The sequence below is a fragment of the Callithrix jacchus genome, chromosome 14 (genome assembly GCF_049354715.1).
Source record: "Callithrix jacchus isolate 240 chromosome 14, calJac240_pri, whole genome shotgun sequence".
NCBI lineage: Eukaryota > Metazoa > Chordata > Mammalia > Primates > Cebidae > Callithrix > Callithrix jacchus.
The window spans coordinates 87,926,350-87,943,503 of record NC_133515.1 but is presented as its reverse complement, the minus strand read 5'-3'; the positions used below and the strand labels follow the sequence as shown (position 1 = coordinate 87,943,503).

At 57.0% G+C, this 17,154-nt stretch overlaps 2 protein-coding genes across 6 annotated transcripts in view; both read left to right on the top strand.

The window, feature by feature from the left end:
- Positions 1 to 1,950: 1,950 nt before the first annotated feature.
- On the top strand, positions 1,951 to 10,124 carry EMILIN1 (elastin microfibril interfacer 1). Its single transcript, XM_035273573.3, has 8 exons — positions 1,951 to 2,569; positions 3,531 to 3,650; positions 4,426 to 4,646; positions 5,887 to 7,815; positions 8,209 to 8,325; positions 8,784 to 8,801; positions 8,927 to 9,064; positions 9,426 to 10,124. Exons 1-8 carry the CDS (start codon positions 2,400 to 2,402, stop codon positions 9,761 to 9,763), a joined length of 3,051 nt encoding a protein of 1,016 aa, XP_035129464.1. The 5' UTR covers positions 1,951 to 2,399; the 3' UTR covers positions 9,764 to 10,124.
- Positions 10,125 to 10,943: 819 nt separating this feature from the next.
- KHK (ketohexokinase) overlaps positions 10,944 to 17,154 on the top strand; it is a 15,315-nt gene continuing 9,104 nt past the window's right edge. For all 5 annotated transcript variants that reach the window (XM_078349671.1, XM_017964474.3, XM_017964475.4 and 2 more), the window contains exons 1-2: positions 10,944 to 11,069; positions 16,555 to 16,671. In XM_078349671.1, the coding sequence (XP_078205797.1) occupies positions 10,978 to 11,069; positions 16,555 to 16,671 (209 nt within the window). In that variant the 5' untranslated portion in view covers positions 10,944 to 10,977. The remainder of the gene's footprint in view (positions 11,070 to 16,554; positions 16,672 to 17,154) is intronic.

Below are 17,154 nucleotides of genomic sequence, written 5' to 3'. Positions count from 1 at the left end.
CTCTCTTCTCACCTTGTCTCTGTTCTTGACTCCTGCCCCCCCGCCCTCACCCCAATGCTGTTCAGCTTCTGTCTTTTCCAACCTCTCCTCTGACTGTCCCCTGCAGTCTTTTGCCTCGTCCTAGCTGGAACACGCATCATCCCTCTGCCCTGCCCCCTTGGCACTCATTCTGTCCTGGCTTGTGGCAGTTCTCTAGGGGCTTGTGTCCCATTCTCCAACAGCCTCATTTGCCCTTTTGTGGATAGCACCTGGGTCTTACCTGTGCCTTTGCTACCTGGGCGCCTCCGCAGTGCCTAGCACATAGTTTTCTCCTATCTCCTTTCTGTCTAGTGCTTGTTTCTCTCTCCCAAGCATCCCACCTCCTGGAGACTCTGGTCCAGCGCTGAGGGCCAGATGGTGATGAGGACCAAGCTTTCAGATCCAGACGGCACAGGTGGAACTTTCAGGTCAGGCTGACGGCTCTTTGCCATCCACTGATAGCTATCAGACTTGCCTATAGTCTAGGGAGTGACTTCCTTTGGTGCACTAAAGATAGGTCCCGATTTAACTCCCCCCACCCCTATCCAGTTATGGCCTGACCACCACCAAAACAAGCCCAGGACCCATTTTCATTTATCCCTTTAAGAAAGGTTTTCTCGGGGCCGGGTGCGGTGGCTCACGCCTGTAATCCCAGCACTTTGGGAGTCCGAGGCGGGTGGATCACGAGGTCAAGAGATGGAGACCATCCTGGTCAACATGGTAAAACCCCGTCTCTACTAAAAATACAGAAAATTAGCTAGGCATGGTGGCGCGTGCCTGTAATCCCAGCTACTCAGGAGGCTGAGGCAGGAGAATTGCCTGAACCCAGGAGGCGGAGGTTGCGGTGAGCCGAGATCGCGCCATTGCACTTCAGCCTGGGTAAGAGCAAAACTCCGTCTCAAAAGAAAAAAAAAAAAAGAAAGGTTTTCTCTCCCTGCCTACGTGCCCTCCACTGTTTGACAGAAGCCTGCCTCCATTGCCAAATGCCTTTCTTCCTCTTCTTTTTTTGAGACGGAGTTTTGCTCTTGTTACCCAGGCTGGAGTGCAATGGCGCGATCTTGGCTCACAGCAACCTCCGCCTCCTGGGTTCAGGCAATTCTCCTGCCTCAGCCTCCTGAGTAGCTGGGATTACAGGCACGCGCCACCATGCCCAGCTAATTTTTGTATTTTTAGTAGAGACGGGGTTTCACCATGTTGACCAGGATGGTCTCCATCTCTTGACCTCGTGATCCACCCGCCTCGGGCTCCCAAAGTGCTGGGATTACAGGCGTGAGCCACTGCACCCGGCTACCTTTCTTCCTCTTCTATCATCTCTGGATTTCCCGTCTGCCTCAGTGGAGTCTTTGACCTTTTCCTCCCTGGCCCAACAGCCCACTCTCCTCTCTTCCTTTCTCCTAAGTCACTGACCTGGTATTTAGTGTGTACTCTCAGCCTTACCACTAACTTGCTGTATTACCTTGGACAAGTTACGCTCCCACTCTGACCTCAATTTTCACATCCTTAAAAGGAGACTAGATGGCGAGTGAAGTCCTGCTGAGCCCTCCAAGCTCATTCTCCCTGTCCAGTCCTCCCGTCCTGCCCTCCCCTCTGGGCGCCCTCTCTGGGGCCCTCCCTCTCCCCCAGGAGAGGCCGGCTCCAGTCCCAGGAGAGCTGAGGCTCTGGCTCCTGTTCCCGTCAGAGTGACCAGCCCTGGGCCTCCTCCCCAGCTTTGGCCCGGGCTCCATGTGGCCCGTCTGAGAGGCTGGCCTCAAGCCCGGCGGCATTTCTGTTTTTCCTTTTTTTCTCCTCTTTCCCGGAGTTAACAAGAAGCAGATGTGGCGCACGATGGTTGGAGAGGTTGGGAGAGGAAGGGGGAGGCCAGACCGCCAGCCAGACGGGGGGAAGGGAGGGGAGCCAGCAGGGAGGGAGGAGGCCAGGGCCCGCCCCACGGCCATTCTCGCGCCTCCAAACAGCCGCAGGGGCAAAGCCCTGTCACCCCCAGGATCCTGTCATCAGGGAAAGAGGACAGGGAGACCAGAAGAGGGCCATCTGGGACAAGGGGGCGGTCGCGCAGGACACAGCTTCAGAGAGCAGCTCCTGAGAGGGGCAGGGACGGGGCGCGGGAGCCCAGAGGGGGCACAGAGAACAAACCCCCTCAGAAGTGAAGAGGAGAGCGGAAGGAACCGAGCAGGACGGACAGGAGCTGAGGAGAAAAGAGGAGGGGAGAGGGGTCAAGCCAGGCAGCCAAGAAGAAGGCGTGTGGCCGGGGGACTGCCGGCAGGAAGCCGGGTCGGACGGGACGGGCTCGCGCCCTCCTGCAGAGCAGCGGCATCCCCGGGCCGGCAGAGGCGCCAGCAGCCGGACGGGATGAGTCTCTGAGGGCCACTGCGGAGCGCCCCGCCATGGCCCCCCGCGCCCTCTGGAGCTGCTACCTCTGCTGCCTGCTGACCGCAGCTGCGGGGGCTGCCAGCTACCCTCCTCGAGGCTACAGCCTCTACACGGCTGCCGGTGGGGCCCTCAGCCCCGGGGGGCCCCAGGCCCAGAGCGCCCCCCGGCCTGCCAGCCGCCACAGGTAAGAGTCTGGGTCCCAGCCCGAGGCTCCGGTGGTGAGAAGGGGGTCAGAATGCTGCCCCCGCCTAGCTCCCTGCCCTGGGCTGTGTCCGATAATGCAGGGCAGAGGGGAAGTGAGGAAGCCCATCCATCAGGTGGCTCCTCACATGCCCACCTTCCAACGAGGCCTTTTCCAGGATCCCCTGAGCACATGCGCTCCCTGGGTAACCTAGGGGCTCTGCTCCCACATCCCCCTGTGGAGCACCAGAGCCCTGCAGTTACATGCCCAGGGAAGCTGCCCTGAGGGGCATGGGCCAGGACTTCCTGCCAGATGCCTTGTGTCTCCCAGCCCCAGAGCCTCAGGGAGACCTTCTGTCCCTCTCTGGGACTCCCTTGGCCCCATCCAGTAATCTATAATTCTGACACCACTCCCGCTCTGTTCCCTCCAGCCCTCCAGCCAGACATAGATCAGAGGCCGGCATGAATGGGGCCAGGAGTGAAGAACTGCAGGCCCCAAGAGGGTCAGGCTCATCAATGGCTTATTCTCTACTTAACCTGGAGCTGGTCTGCTCCCATCCCGGAGGGGTGGGGTGGAAGCCGGTGTCCAGGAGATCACCCACAGGGCCCTGGCTGTCGTGCTCACACAGCCTGCCAAGCTGGGGACTCAGATACGGCCAGAAAGGGACACGCATGATCGGGTACCTTCAGAGGTTCCCTAGGACCCCACCGCCATGGGGACTGACTGCTCTGTGGTTGTGGTTTTCCATTCTGCGCCTCTCCCTATCTTGAAAAGTCTTCATCTGCTCCAGCTACACAGGAAAGCGTGGGGGATAGGGAGGATGCCCCTGCCAAAGGCCTTGCTCTCATGGATCCCCAAGGGTTCTGCATCTTTTGAACCATTCTCAGCCCCTCTGGTAGCCCCTGGCCCCTCCCCCAGGGCATGTGTCTTTGATTGTTGGATGCAGAGGGGGTTGTACCTACAGGAACTGGTGTGCCTATGTGGTGACCCGGACAGTGAGCTGTGTCCTTGAGGATGGAGTGGAGACATATGTCAAGTACCAGCCATGTGCCTGGGGCCAGCCCCAGTGTCCCCAAAGCATCATGTGAGTCCCAGGGCTGAGGAATGGACCCTTGGTGGGAAGTGGGTGAGGGCAGATGGTGGGTGGCCAACTCAGGGAATCCGTACAAAGCAGGGATCAAGGGCAGAGCAGGGCTTGGATCACAGCCATTTTGAGGAGATACCGAGGCAGCAGTTTGGCTTTTGAGGAGATACTGAGGGCAAATCTGCCTCATCCACCAGCCCCAGAAACCTTCTCTGGGGTGGCTCAGGCTCAAGCAGAGGAGCTCAAGGTTCCAGTGCAGGGCAAGGGAAGGAGGAGCAGGGATTTAGCCCTTGGTTAAAAAGCTGACAGCTAGGCTGGGCTCAGTGGCTCACCCATGTAATCCCAGCACTTTGGGAGGCCGAGGTGGGTGGATCACCTGAAGTCAGGAGTTCGAGACCAGCCTGACCAACATGGAGAAAACTGTCTCTACTAAAAATATAAAATTAGCTGGGCGTGGTGGCTCATGCCTGTAATCCCAGCTACTCAGGAGGCTGAGGCAGGAGAATCCCTTGAACCCAGTAGGTGGAGGTTGCAGTGAGCTGAGATTTTGCCACTGTACTCTAGCCTCGGCAACAGAGCAGACTCTGTCTCAAAAAAAAAAAAAAAAAAAAGCTGACAGCTGTCAGCTGAGCAGGGCCACATGTTGGACAGTAAGAGGGACCCAACCTGAAGGACAGGTCCTGCCCACCAGCAGCTGCTCAACCCTAAGGACAAGGACCAGGGTCACATGACTGGCAGTACAGGGAGGAATAAAGAGGCCTCCTGCCTCTGCCAGGTACCGCCGCTTCCTCCGCCCTCGCTACCGTGTGGCCTACAAGACAGTGACGGACATGGAGTGGAGGTGCTGTCAGGGTTATGGGGGCGACGACTGTGCAGAGAATCCTGCTCCAGCACTGGGGCCTGCATCTTCCACACCAAGGCCCTTGACCCGGCTTGCCCGCCCCAACCTCTCTGGCTCCAGCGCAGGCAGTCCCCTCAGTGGGCTGGGGGGAGAAGGTGAGTATGGGAGCTGCTGTGGGGGTGGGAAGTGCCAGATAGTGATCCGATGAATTGGGGAAATGTGGGGCCAGGCTACAGGGGAATCCCCCATGCCCTATGCCAGGGAGAAGGGGAACAGAAGGGAGTTAATGAGATCGCAGAAATTCCCTGCCCGTGTGTGTGTATGTGTGTGTATTTGTGTGTGTCTGTATGTGAGAGAGAGAGAGCACCCAAAAGGTGGAGAGACTGAGAAAAAGAAGGCTGAGAAAGAGAATGTGCTCACATACGCCCACAAGTGGCCAAGATCCTTCAAACAGCTGCAGGAAAAAGGGGACATTCCTTTGAGAAGCTTGGTCCATGGGGACAGACAGTTGAGACTACAAATCCTAGCATGCATTGCACCTGACTACAGGTCCCAGACCCCTCCATGGCCTCTGGAGACTGCAGGTCCCAGCATGCAGCAGTTCCTGTGGCTTGCCTTCCTTCCTGCGTGCTGCACACCGGATGTATTGTTTCCCTGCCCTGAGATAGTGGTACTAGAATTATGCAAACAGGAACTTCTGGCCAACTCTCATCGTCCACAGAGCCTCTTCTTTGTCCCTGTTGTGTTGCAGGGAAGTGCCGCCCAGTTGTAGCTACTGTTGTGGCATCCAAAGTGACTCCCCGACACTCCCATTTTGCCCCTCTTGACAGCCCCGTGACAGAAGAGTGTCATTATATTTTCACAGATAAGAAAAGAGTTTCCAAGAAGTTAAGAGTCACCGAGGTGGGCGCAGTGGCTCACTCCTGTAATCCTAGCACTTTGGGAGGCCTAGGTGGTTGGATCATCTGAGGTCAGGAGTTCAAGACCAGCTTGGCCAACATGGTGAAACCCCATCTTTAAAAAAAGAGTCACTGTGGGCAGATGGAAAGGATATGGTCCTGGGGGCCAGATATATGGTCTGAGTTGGAAATTTAGCACAGCCACTTAGTAAACCTGAGCGCCATGGCCAGGCACCTAATATCTCTGGTCCTGTTTCCTAGTCTCTAAGATGGGAAAGGTCCTCCCCCAGGGCAGTTGGTGAAGAACAGAGCCATGGTTCAAATTTGGCCTAGAAGCATTCAGCGAATGGAGTTTCCTTTCTTTTTCTCTTGCCAATATCATCCAAAGGAGAGGCAGAGCCACCCTGGGCCTCTGAGCCTTGCTGGAGCTAGGGTTAGCAGGGGCCCTGAGCTCTGGGGTCCAGCCCCTCTGCCTTCTGCCTTCCCCTCTCCTCAGGTCCTGGGGAATCAGAGAAGGTGCAGCAGTTGGAGGAGCAGGTGCAGAGCCTGTCCAAGGAGCTGCAAAGCCTGCAGGGTATCCTGCAGGGACTGAGTGGGCGCCTGGCAGAGGATGTGCAGAGGGCTGTGGAGACCGCCTTCAACGGGAGGCAGCAGCCAGCCGACGCGGCTGCCCGCCCTGGCGTGCATGAAACCCTCAATGAGATCCAGCACCAACTGCAGCTCCTGGACACCCGTGTCTCCAGCCACGACCAGGAGCTGGGTCACCTCAACAACCATCATAGCAGTGGCAGCAGCAGTGTGGGCAGCAGGGCGCCAGCCCTGGCCTCGGCCCCTCCGGGTCCCAGTGAGGAACTGCTGCAGCAGCTGGAGCAGCGCTTGCAGGAGTCCTGCTCTGTATGCCTGACGGGGGTAGATGGCTTCCGCCAGCAGCAGCAGGAGGACCGGGAGCGGCTGCGAGCACTGGAGAAGCTGCTGGCCTCCATGGAGGAGCGGCAACAGCAGCTCGTCGGCCTGGCCATGGGCCGCAGGCCCCCTCAGGAATGCTGCCCTCCAGAGCTGGGCCGGCGACTGGCAGAGCTGGAGCGCAGGCTGGATGTGGTAGCTGGCTCAGTGACAGTGCTGAGTGGGCGGCGAGGCACCGAGCTGGGAGGAGCAGCAGGGCAGGGGGGCCATCCCCCAGGCTACACCAGCCTGGCCTCCCGCCTCTCTCGCCTGGAGGACCGCTTCAACTCCACCCTGGGCCCCTCGGAGAAACAGGAGGATAGCTGGCCTGAGGCTCCTGGGGGACTGGGCCACTGGCTGCCTGCTGCCCGGGGCGGACTAAAGCAGCTGGGGGCGCTGCTAGCTAATGTGAGTGGGGAGCTGGGGGGGCGGCTGGATCTGTTGGAGGAGCAGGTGGCAGGGGCCATGCAGGCATGTGGGCAGATCTGCTCTGGGGCCCCTGGGGAGCAGGACTCTCAAGTCAGCGAGATCCTCAGTGCCTTGGAGCGCAGGGTGCTGGACAGTGAGGGGCAGCTGCGGCTTGTGGGCTCAGGCCTGCACAAGGTGGAAACAGCAGGGGAGACCCGGCAGGCCATGCTGGAGGGACTGCAGGGGGTTGTGGGCCAGCTCCAGGATCGTGTGGATGCACAGGATGAGACAGCTGCGGAGTTAGCACTGCGGCTGAATCTCACTGCGGCCCGGCTCAGCCAACTGGAGGGGCTGCTGCAGGCCCATGGGGATGAGGGCTGTGGGGCCTGTGGGGGAGTCCAAGAGGAACTAGGCCGCCTTCGGGATGGTGTGGAGCGCTGCTCCTGCCCCCTGCTGCCTCCTCGGGGTCCTGGGGCTGGTCCAGGTGTTGGGGGACCAAGCCGTGGGCCCCTGGATGGCTTCAGCGTGTTTGGGGGCAGCTCAGGCTCAGCCCTGCAGGCCCTGCAAGGAGAGCTCTCTGAGGTGATTCTCACCTTCAGCTCCCTTAATGACTCACTGAATGAGCTCCAGACCACTGTGGAGGGTCAGGGCGCTGATCTGGCTGACCTGGGGGCCACCAAGGACCGCATCATTTCTGAGATTAACAGGCTGCAGCAGGAGGCCACAGAGCATGCTACGGAGAGTGAAGAGCGCTTCCGAGGCCTGGAGGAGGGACAGGCACAGGGCAGCCAGTGCCCCAGCCTAGAGGGGCGTCTGGGCCGTCTAGAGGGAGTCTGTGAACGGTTGGACACTGTGACTGGGGGACTGCAGGGCCTGCGTGAGGGCCTTTCCAAACACATAGCTGGGCTCTGGGCCGGGCTACGGGAAACCAACACCACCAGTTGGACACAGGCAGCCCTGCTAGAGAAGCTGCTAGGTGGGCAGGCGGGTCTGGGCAGGCGGCTCAGTGCCCTTAACAGCTCCCTGGAGCTCCTGAAGCACCATCTGCACCAGCTCAGCATGAAAGACTTCACTGGTGAGTGAGCAAAAGGCATGAGAGGACTCCTTTCAGGCCTTTCTTCCCCGCTCTCCCAGCCCAGCCTCCAACTCTGCTTCCTCCTGGCTTTTCCCAGCATGAATTGCAGCCCCGACTACTATTCCAGGCGTTATAGTATGCCTGCAAGAGATGATGCAAGGTCCTAGCTCCCGGCCCTCCCTCTGGCTGCTCACTAGGCCTGTGGGTGGAGAGGATGCTGCTCTGCCAGCCAGGAGTCCAGCACGTGCAGCCAGGGACCCCACTGCCCCCTCGGCCTGCAAAGCTCCACCTGTTCCATCCATCTTCTCCCTGTCCATGAAGCCACCACCCACCTTCCTTACCCATTGGAAGCTCCTCTTCTGGCTCTCCCTCAACTCAGTTTTGTCACTGTAGGGCCTGCAGGAGAGGCTGGGTCCCCAGGGCCTCCTGGGTTACAGGGACCCCCAGGCCCTGCTGGACCACCAGGATATCCAGGCAAGGACGGGCAAGAGGGGCCCATCGGGCCACCAGGTATGTACACTGAGACCCTCACTGCAGTCAGGGTTGCCACCACCCTCCAAGTCCCCAATCTGGACCCCTGCTGGCAGTCCCAGGCTTGACATTCCACTCTAAACTTGACCAGGGGAATTGGCTCCTACCTGACAAAGGAAAGACAGAGGAAAGAGGAGAAACTGTGATAGTCACTGTGTTTGGTTAATGGGTATTAGGAGGCTAATAGATAATGCTGGCCCCACTGCAATACTGGAGACGAAAGCTGAGCCTATTATGGCTGTCTGGGTGTAAAAGGCTGGGATGGCCCAGCAATTGAACAGAATGGACCCTACCTATTCCTCTTTTTCTTGATACCCCAATTCCTGCTTTGAAGTCCCCGTAGCACCCAGCACAACAGGAGAACCTAAGCAGATGCTTGCTGAGGGACTTGGTGAGAGCTGCCCTGCTTCTCACTGCTCCCTTTCCTCTTCTCACAGGTCCTCAAGGTGAACAGGGTGAGTGCCTTTCATTTGATTCTGGAGGGAGAAGTGACTAGGGGTTGGAAAATGGAGGTCCTCAGGCAGCCCTGGGCTGGCACTCTGCCCTGAGCATCCCCTCTAACACTAGGCCTTCCCAACAGGAGTGGAGGGGGCACCAGCAGCCCCTGTGCCCCGCGTGGCATTTTCAGCTGCCCTGAGCTTGCCCTGGTCTGAACCAGGCACAGTCCCCTTTGACAGAGTCCTGCTCAATGATGGAGGCGGTTATGATCCAAAGACAGGTAGGCCTGGGAGGGGCTGGGTTGAACAGTTGGGGAAATGGGTCAGGTGTGCAGTGATACCTTCCCATTCTTGCCTCTTCTGACAGTGTGAATCTTTTCATTCTCTGATTTGGGGAGACCCTGGCTCTTTCTTCATGTACTCATTCTCATCCAGTGGGGAGGAGGAGTAGTGATTCCTTCATTCAGCAGCTCTCTACTGGGGCCTGCTCTGCCAAGCACTGTTTGAAGTGCTGGGGATGCACAGTGAACAAAGCCCCCAATTCCCTGCGTCTACATTCCAGCGAGCCGGTCCCTCCCCAGTACAGGAGCTCTGCTGGCTCAGGGGCCTCCCTGGCTCCCCTGACTGACTCTTTGTCCCCAGGCAAGTTCACAGCGCCACTGGCCGGACGCTACTTGCTGAGCGCCGTGCTGACTGGACACCGGAACGAGAAGGTGGAGGCCGTGCTGTCCCGCTCCAACCAGGGCGTGGCCCGCATAGACTCCGGCGGCTATGAGCCCGAGGGCCTGGAGAATAAGCCTGTGGCCGAGAGCCAGCCCAGCCCCGGCACCCTGGGCGTCCTCAGCCTCATCCTGCCGCTGCAGGCCGGGGACACGGTCTGCATCGACCTGGTTATGGGGCCGCTGGCGCACTCGCAGGAGCCGCTCACAGTCTTCAGCGGGGTCCTGCTCTATGAGGACGCGGAGCTTGAACACGCGTAGACTGGGGGCCCGGCCCGACGTGTCTACGTCGGCCAAAGAGACAGCTGGGGCAGCGGGCTCCCGGGGTCCCGCCTGGGACAGGGCACCCAGCCCTGGGCGAGCGTCGCGCCCGGGCCCGCAGCCGCACCGTGCCCAGAGCGGCCTCTCCCGGCCCGGGCCGCGGGTGCAGACTTTTGGCCAGGCGCGATCCCCGCAGAACCCTTCCAGGGCCGGCCTGCGGAGGAGCAGATCCTCGCACCTTCCGCTCCCTCCACCGGCCCTCCAGGCCGAGCCCCTGGGAGCCAGGCTCCCCCGCGCGGGCGCCGCCCACCGCCGTACTAAACGATCCGGGAATAAAGACACTTGGTTTTTCTAAAAAAAATCTAAACGAGCCGTTCTGCTCCGGTACGGGATTGGGGACTGCCAGGAGTGCACAGGGCACGGGGCGGGAGAGAAGGCAGCCTCCAGAGGGGACTCCGGCTTTCGCACTGCGCTCACCGCCTCCGCCCGGCTCGGGGAGGCTCGGAGCAGCTCAGGCCGCGAGCGGCGCTAGCCAGGCTCCAGCGACACCTCCCTCGAGTCGCGCCCGTTACGCCGGCGTCCGCCAGGGGGCGCTCGGCGTTCCCGTCACAGGAGGCCGCAGCCCACCTTGCGAGTCTGGCTGCTCCGCGGCGGAGGCGTGGCCTCGGCTGGGATTAACCAGGGCGGGCAGGGCGGCCGCGACGGCGGGCTACGGGCAGGGCTGCAGATACGAGGCCCAACTCCACCCCGCGGGTCCAGGGTCGGGAGTCAGAGACGCAGGTGCAGCAGAGGGCGGGGCAAGTAGCGCATTTCCAGCCCATTTTCTTTTGCATTCTTGAGATCTCTTAGCTGCGCTTTAGAAACGTTTACATCCGCTCCGAGTCCATCTGACAAGCAAGGGAACTGAGGCTGAGAAGTGGGAGGCGTTGCCATCTGCAGGCCCAGGCAACCTGCTAAGGGAAGACCGGGGGCCAAGACCTCGGGGGTGGCTTTCCCAGGCCAGCTCGGGTCTTTGGGCGTCGGGAGCAAGGGCCCTGCTCCGTTCGTTCCCTGCACCCCGCGCCGCTGCAGGTGGCTCCCTGGAGGAGGAACTCCCACGTGGAGGAGGAGCCAGGGCAGCTCCTGGGAGCGGGGACACCATCCTCCTGGATAAGAGGCAGAGGCCGGGAGGAACCCCTTCAGCTGGGCGGTCAGGAAGCTCTGGGAGCAGCCTCATGGAAGAGAAGCAGATCCTGTGCGTGGGGCTAGTGGTGCTGGACGTCATCAGCCTGGTGGACAAGTACCCTAAGGAGGACTCGGAGATAAGGTAGGGGTGCCCAGGTCCCCTCGGGACCACAGTGGCTGCTGCAGCCCAGTGTTTGTGCCTGTAGAAACCCCGCAGTGAGGCCCTGAGAGCCCAGCTTCAAGGCCTGACCTAGACCCTCTACCCGGGAATCTTGGGGGGGGGGGGCTCCCCACAGGAGAGAAGAGAGGAAGGAATTGAGGCTTTTAATAAGACGACCCAGGATTTGGATAGCATTGTGTTGACCAATTTCCATTTCAAGTCAGGGGTGGTGTCAGGCATCAGGATCCCCATTTTACTGATAAGCAAATGAAGATAAACCCCTGAGATGAAGGGGTTTATCCAGGAGCACACAGCTACCAAGGTGCAGGACCCGTTTCCTGCTTTTGCTGCTGCTTTTTAAACTCCAAATCTATGCACTTACCTCTCCAACATTTACTTCTATTTATTTACCACATATATCTTGCGCCTATTTCTGAGAGATTTGAGGTCGCTTACAGTAAAAAGCATGCACAATCAAACTGCTGGAGAACATCTGAGGCCATGGCATTTGAGCTTTGACTATATCTCAGGGCTTGCTGGCACTGGAGGCAAACATGAGATACCATGGGTTATGGATAGAGCTGGTTCATGAGCCCCACAAGCTTTTTCCTGGTGCTAAATTCCAAGAGAAGTTTACCAGAGGTTCTTTCACAAAGGTCAATGAACAGCCTTTAGTAGTGGAAAACATCCTTCTCAGTTATCTGCCAGAAACTGAAAGTCGGGGTGCAGTGGCTCATGCCTGTAATCCCAGCACTTTGGGAGGCTGAGGCAGGCAGATCACCTGAGGTTGGAAGTTCGAGACCAGCCTGACCAACGTGCAGAAACCCTGTCTCTACTAAAAATACAAAATTAGCCAGCCTTGACCTCCTAGACTCAAGTGATCCTCCCACTTCAGCCTCCTGAGTAGCTGAGTCCGCACACCCATGCCACCATCCCAGCTGTATTTTGAATTTTGTGCAGGGACGAGGTCCCTCTATGTTGATCAGGATGGTCTTGAGCTCCTAGGCTCAAGCAACCCTCCTGGCTCGGCCTCTCAAAGCGCTGGGATCAGCCTCATATAAGAGAATCAGATCCTGTGTGGGGGGCTAGTGAGCCACTGCACCCAGCCGATTTGTCACCCAGGCTGGAGTGCAGTGGTGCGATCTTGGCTCACTACAACCTCTGCCTTCTGGGGTCAAGCGATTCTCCTACCTCAGCCTCCTGAGTAGCTGGGATTACAGGTGTGCCACCATGCATGGCCAATTTTTGTATTTTTAGTACAGATGGGGGTTTCACCATGCTGGCCAGGCTGGTTTCAAACTCCCAATCTTGTGATCCGCCTGCCTCAGCCTCCCAAAGTGCTGGGATTATAGCTGTGAGTCACCATGCCTGGCTGGTTCTTTTTCTTTTTGAGGTGGAATATTGCTCTGTCACCCAGGCTGAACTGCAGTGGCACGATCTTGGCTCACTGCAACCTCTGCCTCCTGGATTCAAGTGATTCTCCTGCCTCAACCTTCCAAGTAGCTGGATTACAGGCATATGCCACCATATCCAGCTAATTTTTTTATTTTTTTGCAGAGACAGAGCTTTTTTTTTTTGTAGAGACAGGTTGGCCAGGCTGGTCTCGAACTCCTGACCTCAAGTCATCTGCCCACCTCAGCCTCCCAAAGTGCTGAGGTTACAGGGTGAGCCACCACATCCAGCCTGTTGGTTCTTGTTTTTACTCTTGATAAGGGCTCCACCGTTACACTATAATGCTGTGAAGGCATTTCTGTGGGGCAGGACACTAGCTTTCTCTTGGTGCCGTCAGCGAATGCTTAGAATACTGAGAATTGCTCCTAGGCTACATCAGTTGTCCCAGCTAAGAACTGGATAAGAGGCAGTTCAAGACTGAACTCCAGCAAGACACGACACTGCTGATGGCCATGAGGCTGAGGTGAGACACACGGGCACTCCTCAGGCTTTATGGCCACAAATCACTGTCCCATATATTATTTCATACTCTCCTCCTAGCAGCTCATGAGAACTGTGTAAAGATCAGTGAAATCCTTTATATAGGTGAGGAAGCTGAAGATTTGGAGTTTTCTAAGGCCACGGAGTTAAATGGTGGCACAGCAGTAGCTGCAGCTCAAGTCTCCTAGCATGAAGTCTGGTACCCCGCCCGCCGTTGTCTCCTGGACACCCTGTCCTTTTGCTGCTGTCTCTTGGAATTGACCCTTTGATTTGGTTTGCCAGGGGTTAGAGCCCCTTGCCATGGGTGCAGGGATGGGGGGGAGGGGCACAGGCAAGCCACTGTGTAGACCTGACCCACTATGCAAGGTCGAGGTAGCCCCAGGACATGGCACTCAGTGAGGAGTTGGGTTCATCTCAGGGGAACAGTGCAAATTCCAGGGCCACAGGCTCTCCGAGGACCATGGAGAGCCTGGGAAAGACTCAGCATCTTTTTCTGTCAGAGCTGAAGTCTCATTTCTTCTCAGCTCAATTATGTCAGGAAGGTGGGAGAAGGAAGTCCTGCTGGTGCCTACACTAATGGGGCAGGTTCTGAAGGTGGGCACCGAGTGAGACACCTCTCTAAAGGGCCCCTTCCCTTGTCTGCCATGCTCCTGCCCTCCAGACCATGCCCCTCCTCCAGCCCCGTGGCCCTGGTTCCCTGCAGCCTGGCTCCTGGACTGTTTGCCTCCTAGAAGAGCACATTCCAGTGGGACCCAGCCTTTCCTGGGCATCTCAGCCCCACCTGTCCCGGGGTCTCTGTGCTTGACAGGCAGCTGGGGACTCTTGCCTGGGATGTGACCCCTGCCACCCAGAACCCATGCAAAGGAGAGCCTTCCAGAAAGCATCCTCCTGCTCTGCTGAGCATTTCTGCACAGGAAATAACAGTGTCACTTTGAAGGGTTTCCCCAGAGTGAAATCCCTCCCCTCCCCTCCCCTCCCCTCCCCTCCCCTCCCCTCCCCTCCCCTCCCCTCCCCTCCCCTCCCCTCCCCTCCCCTCCCCTCCCCTCCCCTCCCCTCCCCTTCCCTCTTCCCTCTTCCCTCTTCCCTCTTCCCTCTTCTTCCCTTCCCTTCCCTTCCCTCTTCCCTTCCCACTGAGTCTCACTCTGTCACCAGGCTGGAGTGCAGTGGTCTGATCTCAGCTTACTGCAACCTCTGCCTCCCAGGTTTGAACAAATCTCCTGCCTCAGCCTCCAGAGTAGCTGGGACTACAGGTGTGCGCCACCACACCTAGCTAATTTTTTGTATTTTTAGTAGAGACAGGGTTTTACCATGTTGGCCAGGATGGTCTCGATCTCTTGACATCATGATCTGCCTACCTTGGCCTCCCAAAGTGCTAGGATTACAGGTGTGAGCCACCATGCCTGGCCATATACCCTAGCTTAGAAACCTCATCAAAGCTTGGGCCTAACTACTTTTTGTTTAAAAACACAGAGTAAACCCTAACCCTAACCCTAACCCTAACCCAGAAGCACACACACACACACACACACACACACACACACACACACAGAGTAAACAGCAATGGCTCTGGGGGTCAGGAAACTTGGGTTCCCACATCAGCTTTGTCCTTAACTATCGATCAAGTCAGATTCCTCAAGATTCCTCCTTTCTTTTTGTAAAAATTTCTGTAAAGCTTAGCTTGAAAATCTTTGACCAGCTGGGTGCAGTGGTTCATGCCTATAATCCCAGCACTTTGGGAGGCCCAAGCAGGAGGATTGCTTGAGCCGAGGAGTTCAAGACCAGTCTGGGCAACATAAAAATATGCCATCTCTACAAAAAATGTTAAAAAATTAGTGGGGTATGGTGCTGCACACCTATAATCCCAGCTACTCAGGAGGCTGAGGTTGGGGGATCACTTGAGCCTGGGAGGCTAAGGCTGCGGTGAACCATGATCATGCCACTGCACTGCATCCTGGGTGACAGAGCGACTCTGTCTCAACAAAAGAAAATTAAATTACTATCCTTTGTCATTGTTGTTGAGACAGGATCTCGCTCTGCCACCCAGGTTGGAGTGCAGTATCAGGGCTCACCACAGTCTAAACCTCCCGGGCTCATGCGCTCCCCCAAATTCAGCCACCTGAGAAGCTAGAACCACAGCTATGCACCACCATACCCAGATAATTTTTAAAATTTTTGTAGAGACAAATCTCCCTTTGTTGCCCAGGCTGGTCTTGAACTTCTGGGCTCAAGCAATCCTCCTGCTTTGGCCTCTCAATGTGCTGGGATTATAGGCATGAGCCAGTGCCTGGTCTACTATTGTTTTTCTCAAATGACATCATGCTCCCCTTTTCCCAAAACTGAAGTTTTGTATACACATATGCTTTAGCCTAAAAATTCTGGTTCAGTTTTTTTCTCTTAATTAGTGGTTCTTTGGTACTGCTCCTTTTTTTGTAAGCTGCCACAATTATTATTATTATTATGATTGGAACTGGCACAATAGAAATAACACCATTCATACCTCAAAGGTAATAACACTGATTAATGATTTCTCATTTGTGCTCCTGTAACACCGTGAGGTGATCAGTGCTTTGACTGTGTGTGAAAGTTATCATTTTTGCTGCTGCTGATGATGAAGCTCTTCAGATGTGTCTTGTTAGTTTCTTTTTGATCGATTTTTAGTAAAGATGGAGAAGTGCTCCCTGCTGCCACTTCTTAAATGACCAATGTCCAGGTTTGCTGTCCTGTCTTATTCATTTGATCTTATGGCTCTGCAGCTTTTGGGGGGGGGCGCGTAGTCTTGCTTTGTTGCCAGGCTGGAGTGCAGTGGTGTGATCTCGGCTCACTGCAACCTCTGCTTCCCAGGTTCATATGATTCTCCTGCCTCAGGCTCCGGAGTAGCTGGGACTACAGGTGCTCACTACCAAGCCCAGCTAATTTTTGTATTTTTAGTAGAGACAGGGTTTCACCATGTTGGCCAGGATGGTCTCGATCTCTTGACCTTGTGATCCACCTACCTCAGCTTCCCAAAGTGCTGGGATTACAGGTGTGAGCCACCACACCCGGCCAGCTCTGCAGTTTCTATTGAAGTAAGCACTCCTAAGACAGTGGTAGGTATAAATATGATACCTTTGGGAAGAAGCATTTAATTCCCGAGGTCCTTGGAGTTGCTGCAGCTCTCAAGGAGGAGGCCAAAGGTACAGCCTCCGTGAGCAGCTCCGACCAGGGGAAAAGGTGAAGAGGAGATATCTGGAGTGAGTAGGGCTCTCAAATTGTGATGGACCCAAGAGAGAGGTTTCCTGGTGCCCTAGGAACAAATGGAAACATGGAAAGGAACTGCTGTGGGCTTGAATTTAGCCTGAGCTGGGGAGGCAGACACCGCTCTCTGCCAAGCTCCTTCCCTTGGCCAGCCTTGGCTGCCCCGGGTAGAAAGTGAGACAGCAGCCTAGATGCCGTCTGAGACAAGTCCCCAGCTGTCACACTCTGTAGGTCCCTATATGGGGGACTGTGGTTGGGACCAGCCTGCTGGGACTGCAGGGACCCTCCCTGTGCTTTGCAGGTGCTTGTCCCAGAGATGGCAGCGTGGAGGCAACGCGTCCAACTCCTGCACCGTTCTCTCCCTGCTCGGAGCCCCCTGCGCCTTCATGGGCTCCATGGCCCCCGGCCATGTTGCTGAGTAAGTCCAGGAGGGAGTGCCCACTGGGGAAGGCCTGCCTGCATCGTTGGGGGAGAAGAAGGATGTGTCCACCCTGGGTGGGTGGGGGATTAGAAATGGGTTGTGGCCAGCAGAAACGTGGGGAGCAGGGATGGTGGAGCACCAGCCTCTCAGTGCTGTTCTGGTGCTGCCTCTCTGCAGTTGGGGGCTGATGCTGCCCCTGTGAAGCTTTCCTTGTCATAGCTGGTTTCCTGGCCACTTCCTGGAGCCTGCTTCAGCCTCTTCCCTTCTCCTTCCTTGCCTCCTGCAGACTCTGCGGTGGATTTGCCTTTGCCTTTCCTAAGTCCCTTATCCTGGCCATGCTTGAGGCAGAAGGCAGTTAGGGGCATGCTGTACCCATCCTCCCTCAGGAATGGCCTGCAGCCATGGCCCCCGGGTCCAGGTCCACAGTTTCTGTCCCAGTTGAGGGGCAGGCTGGTGCTCATGTCCCTGTTGTTCACTGAA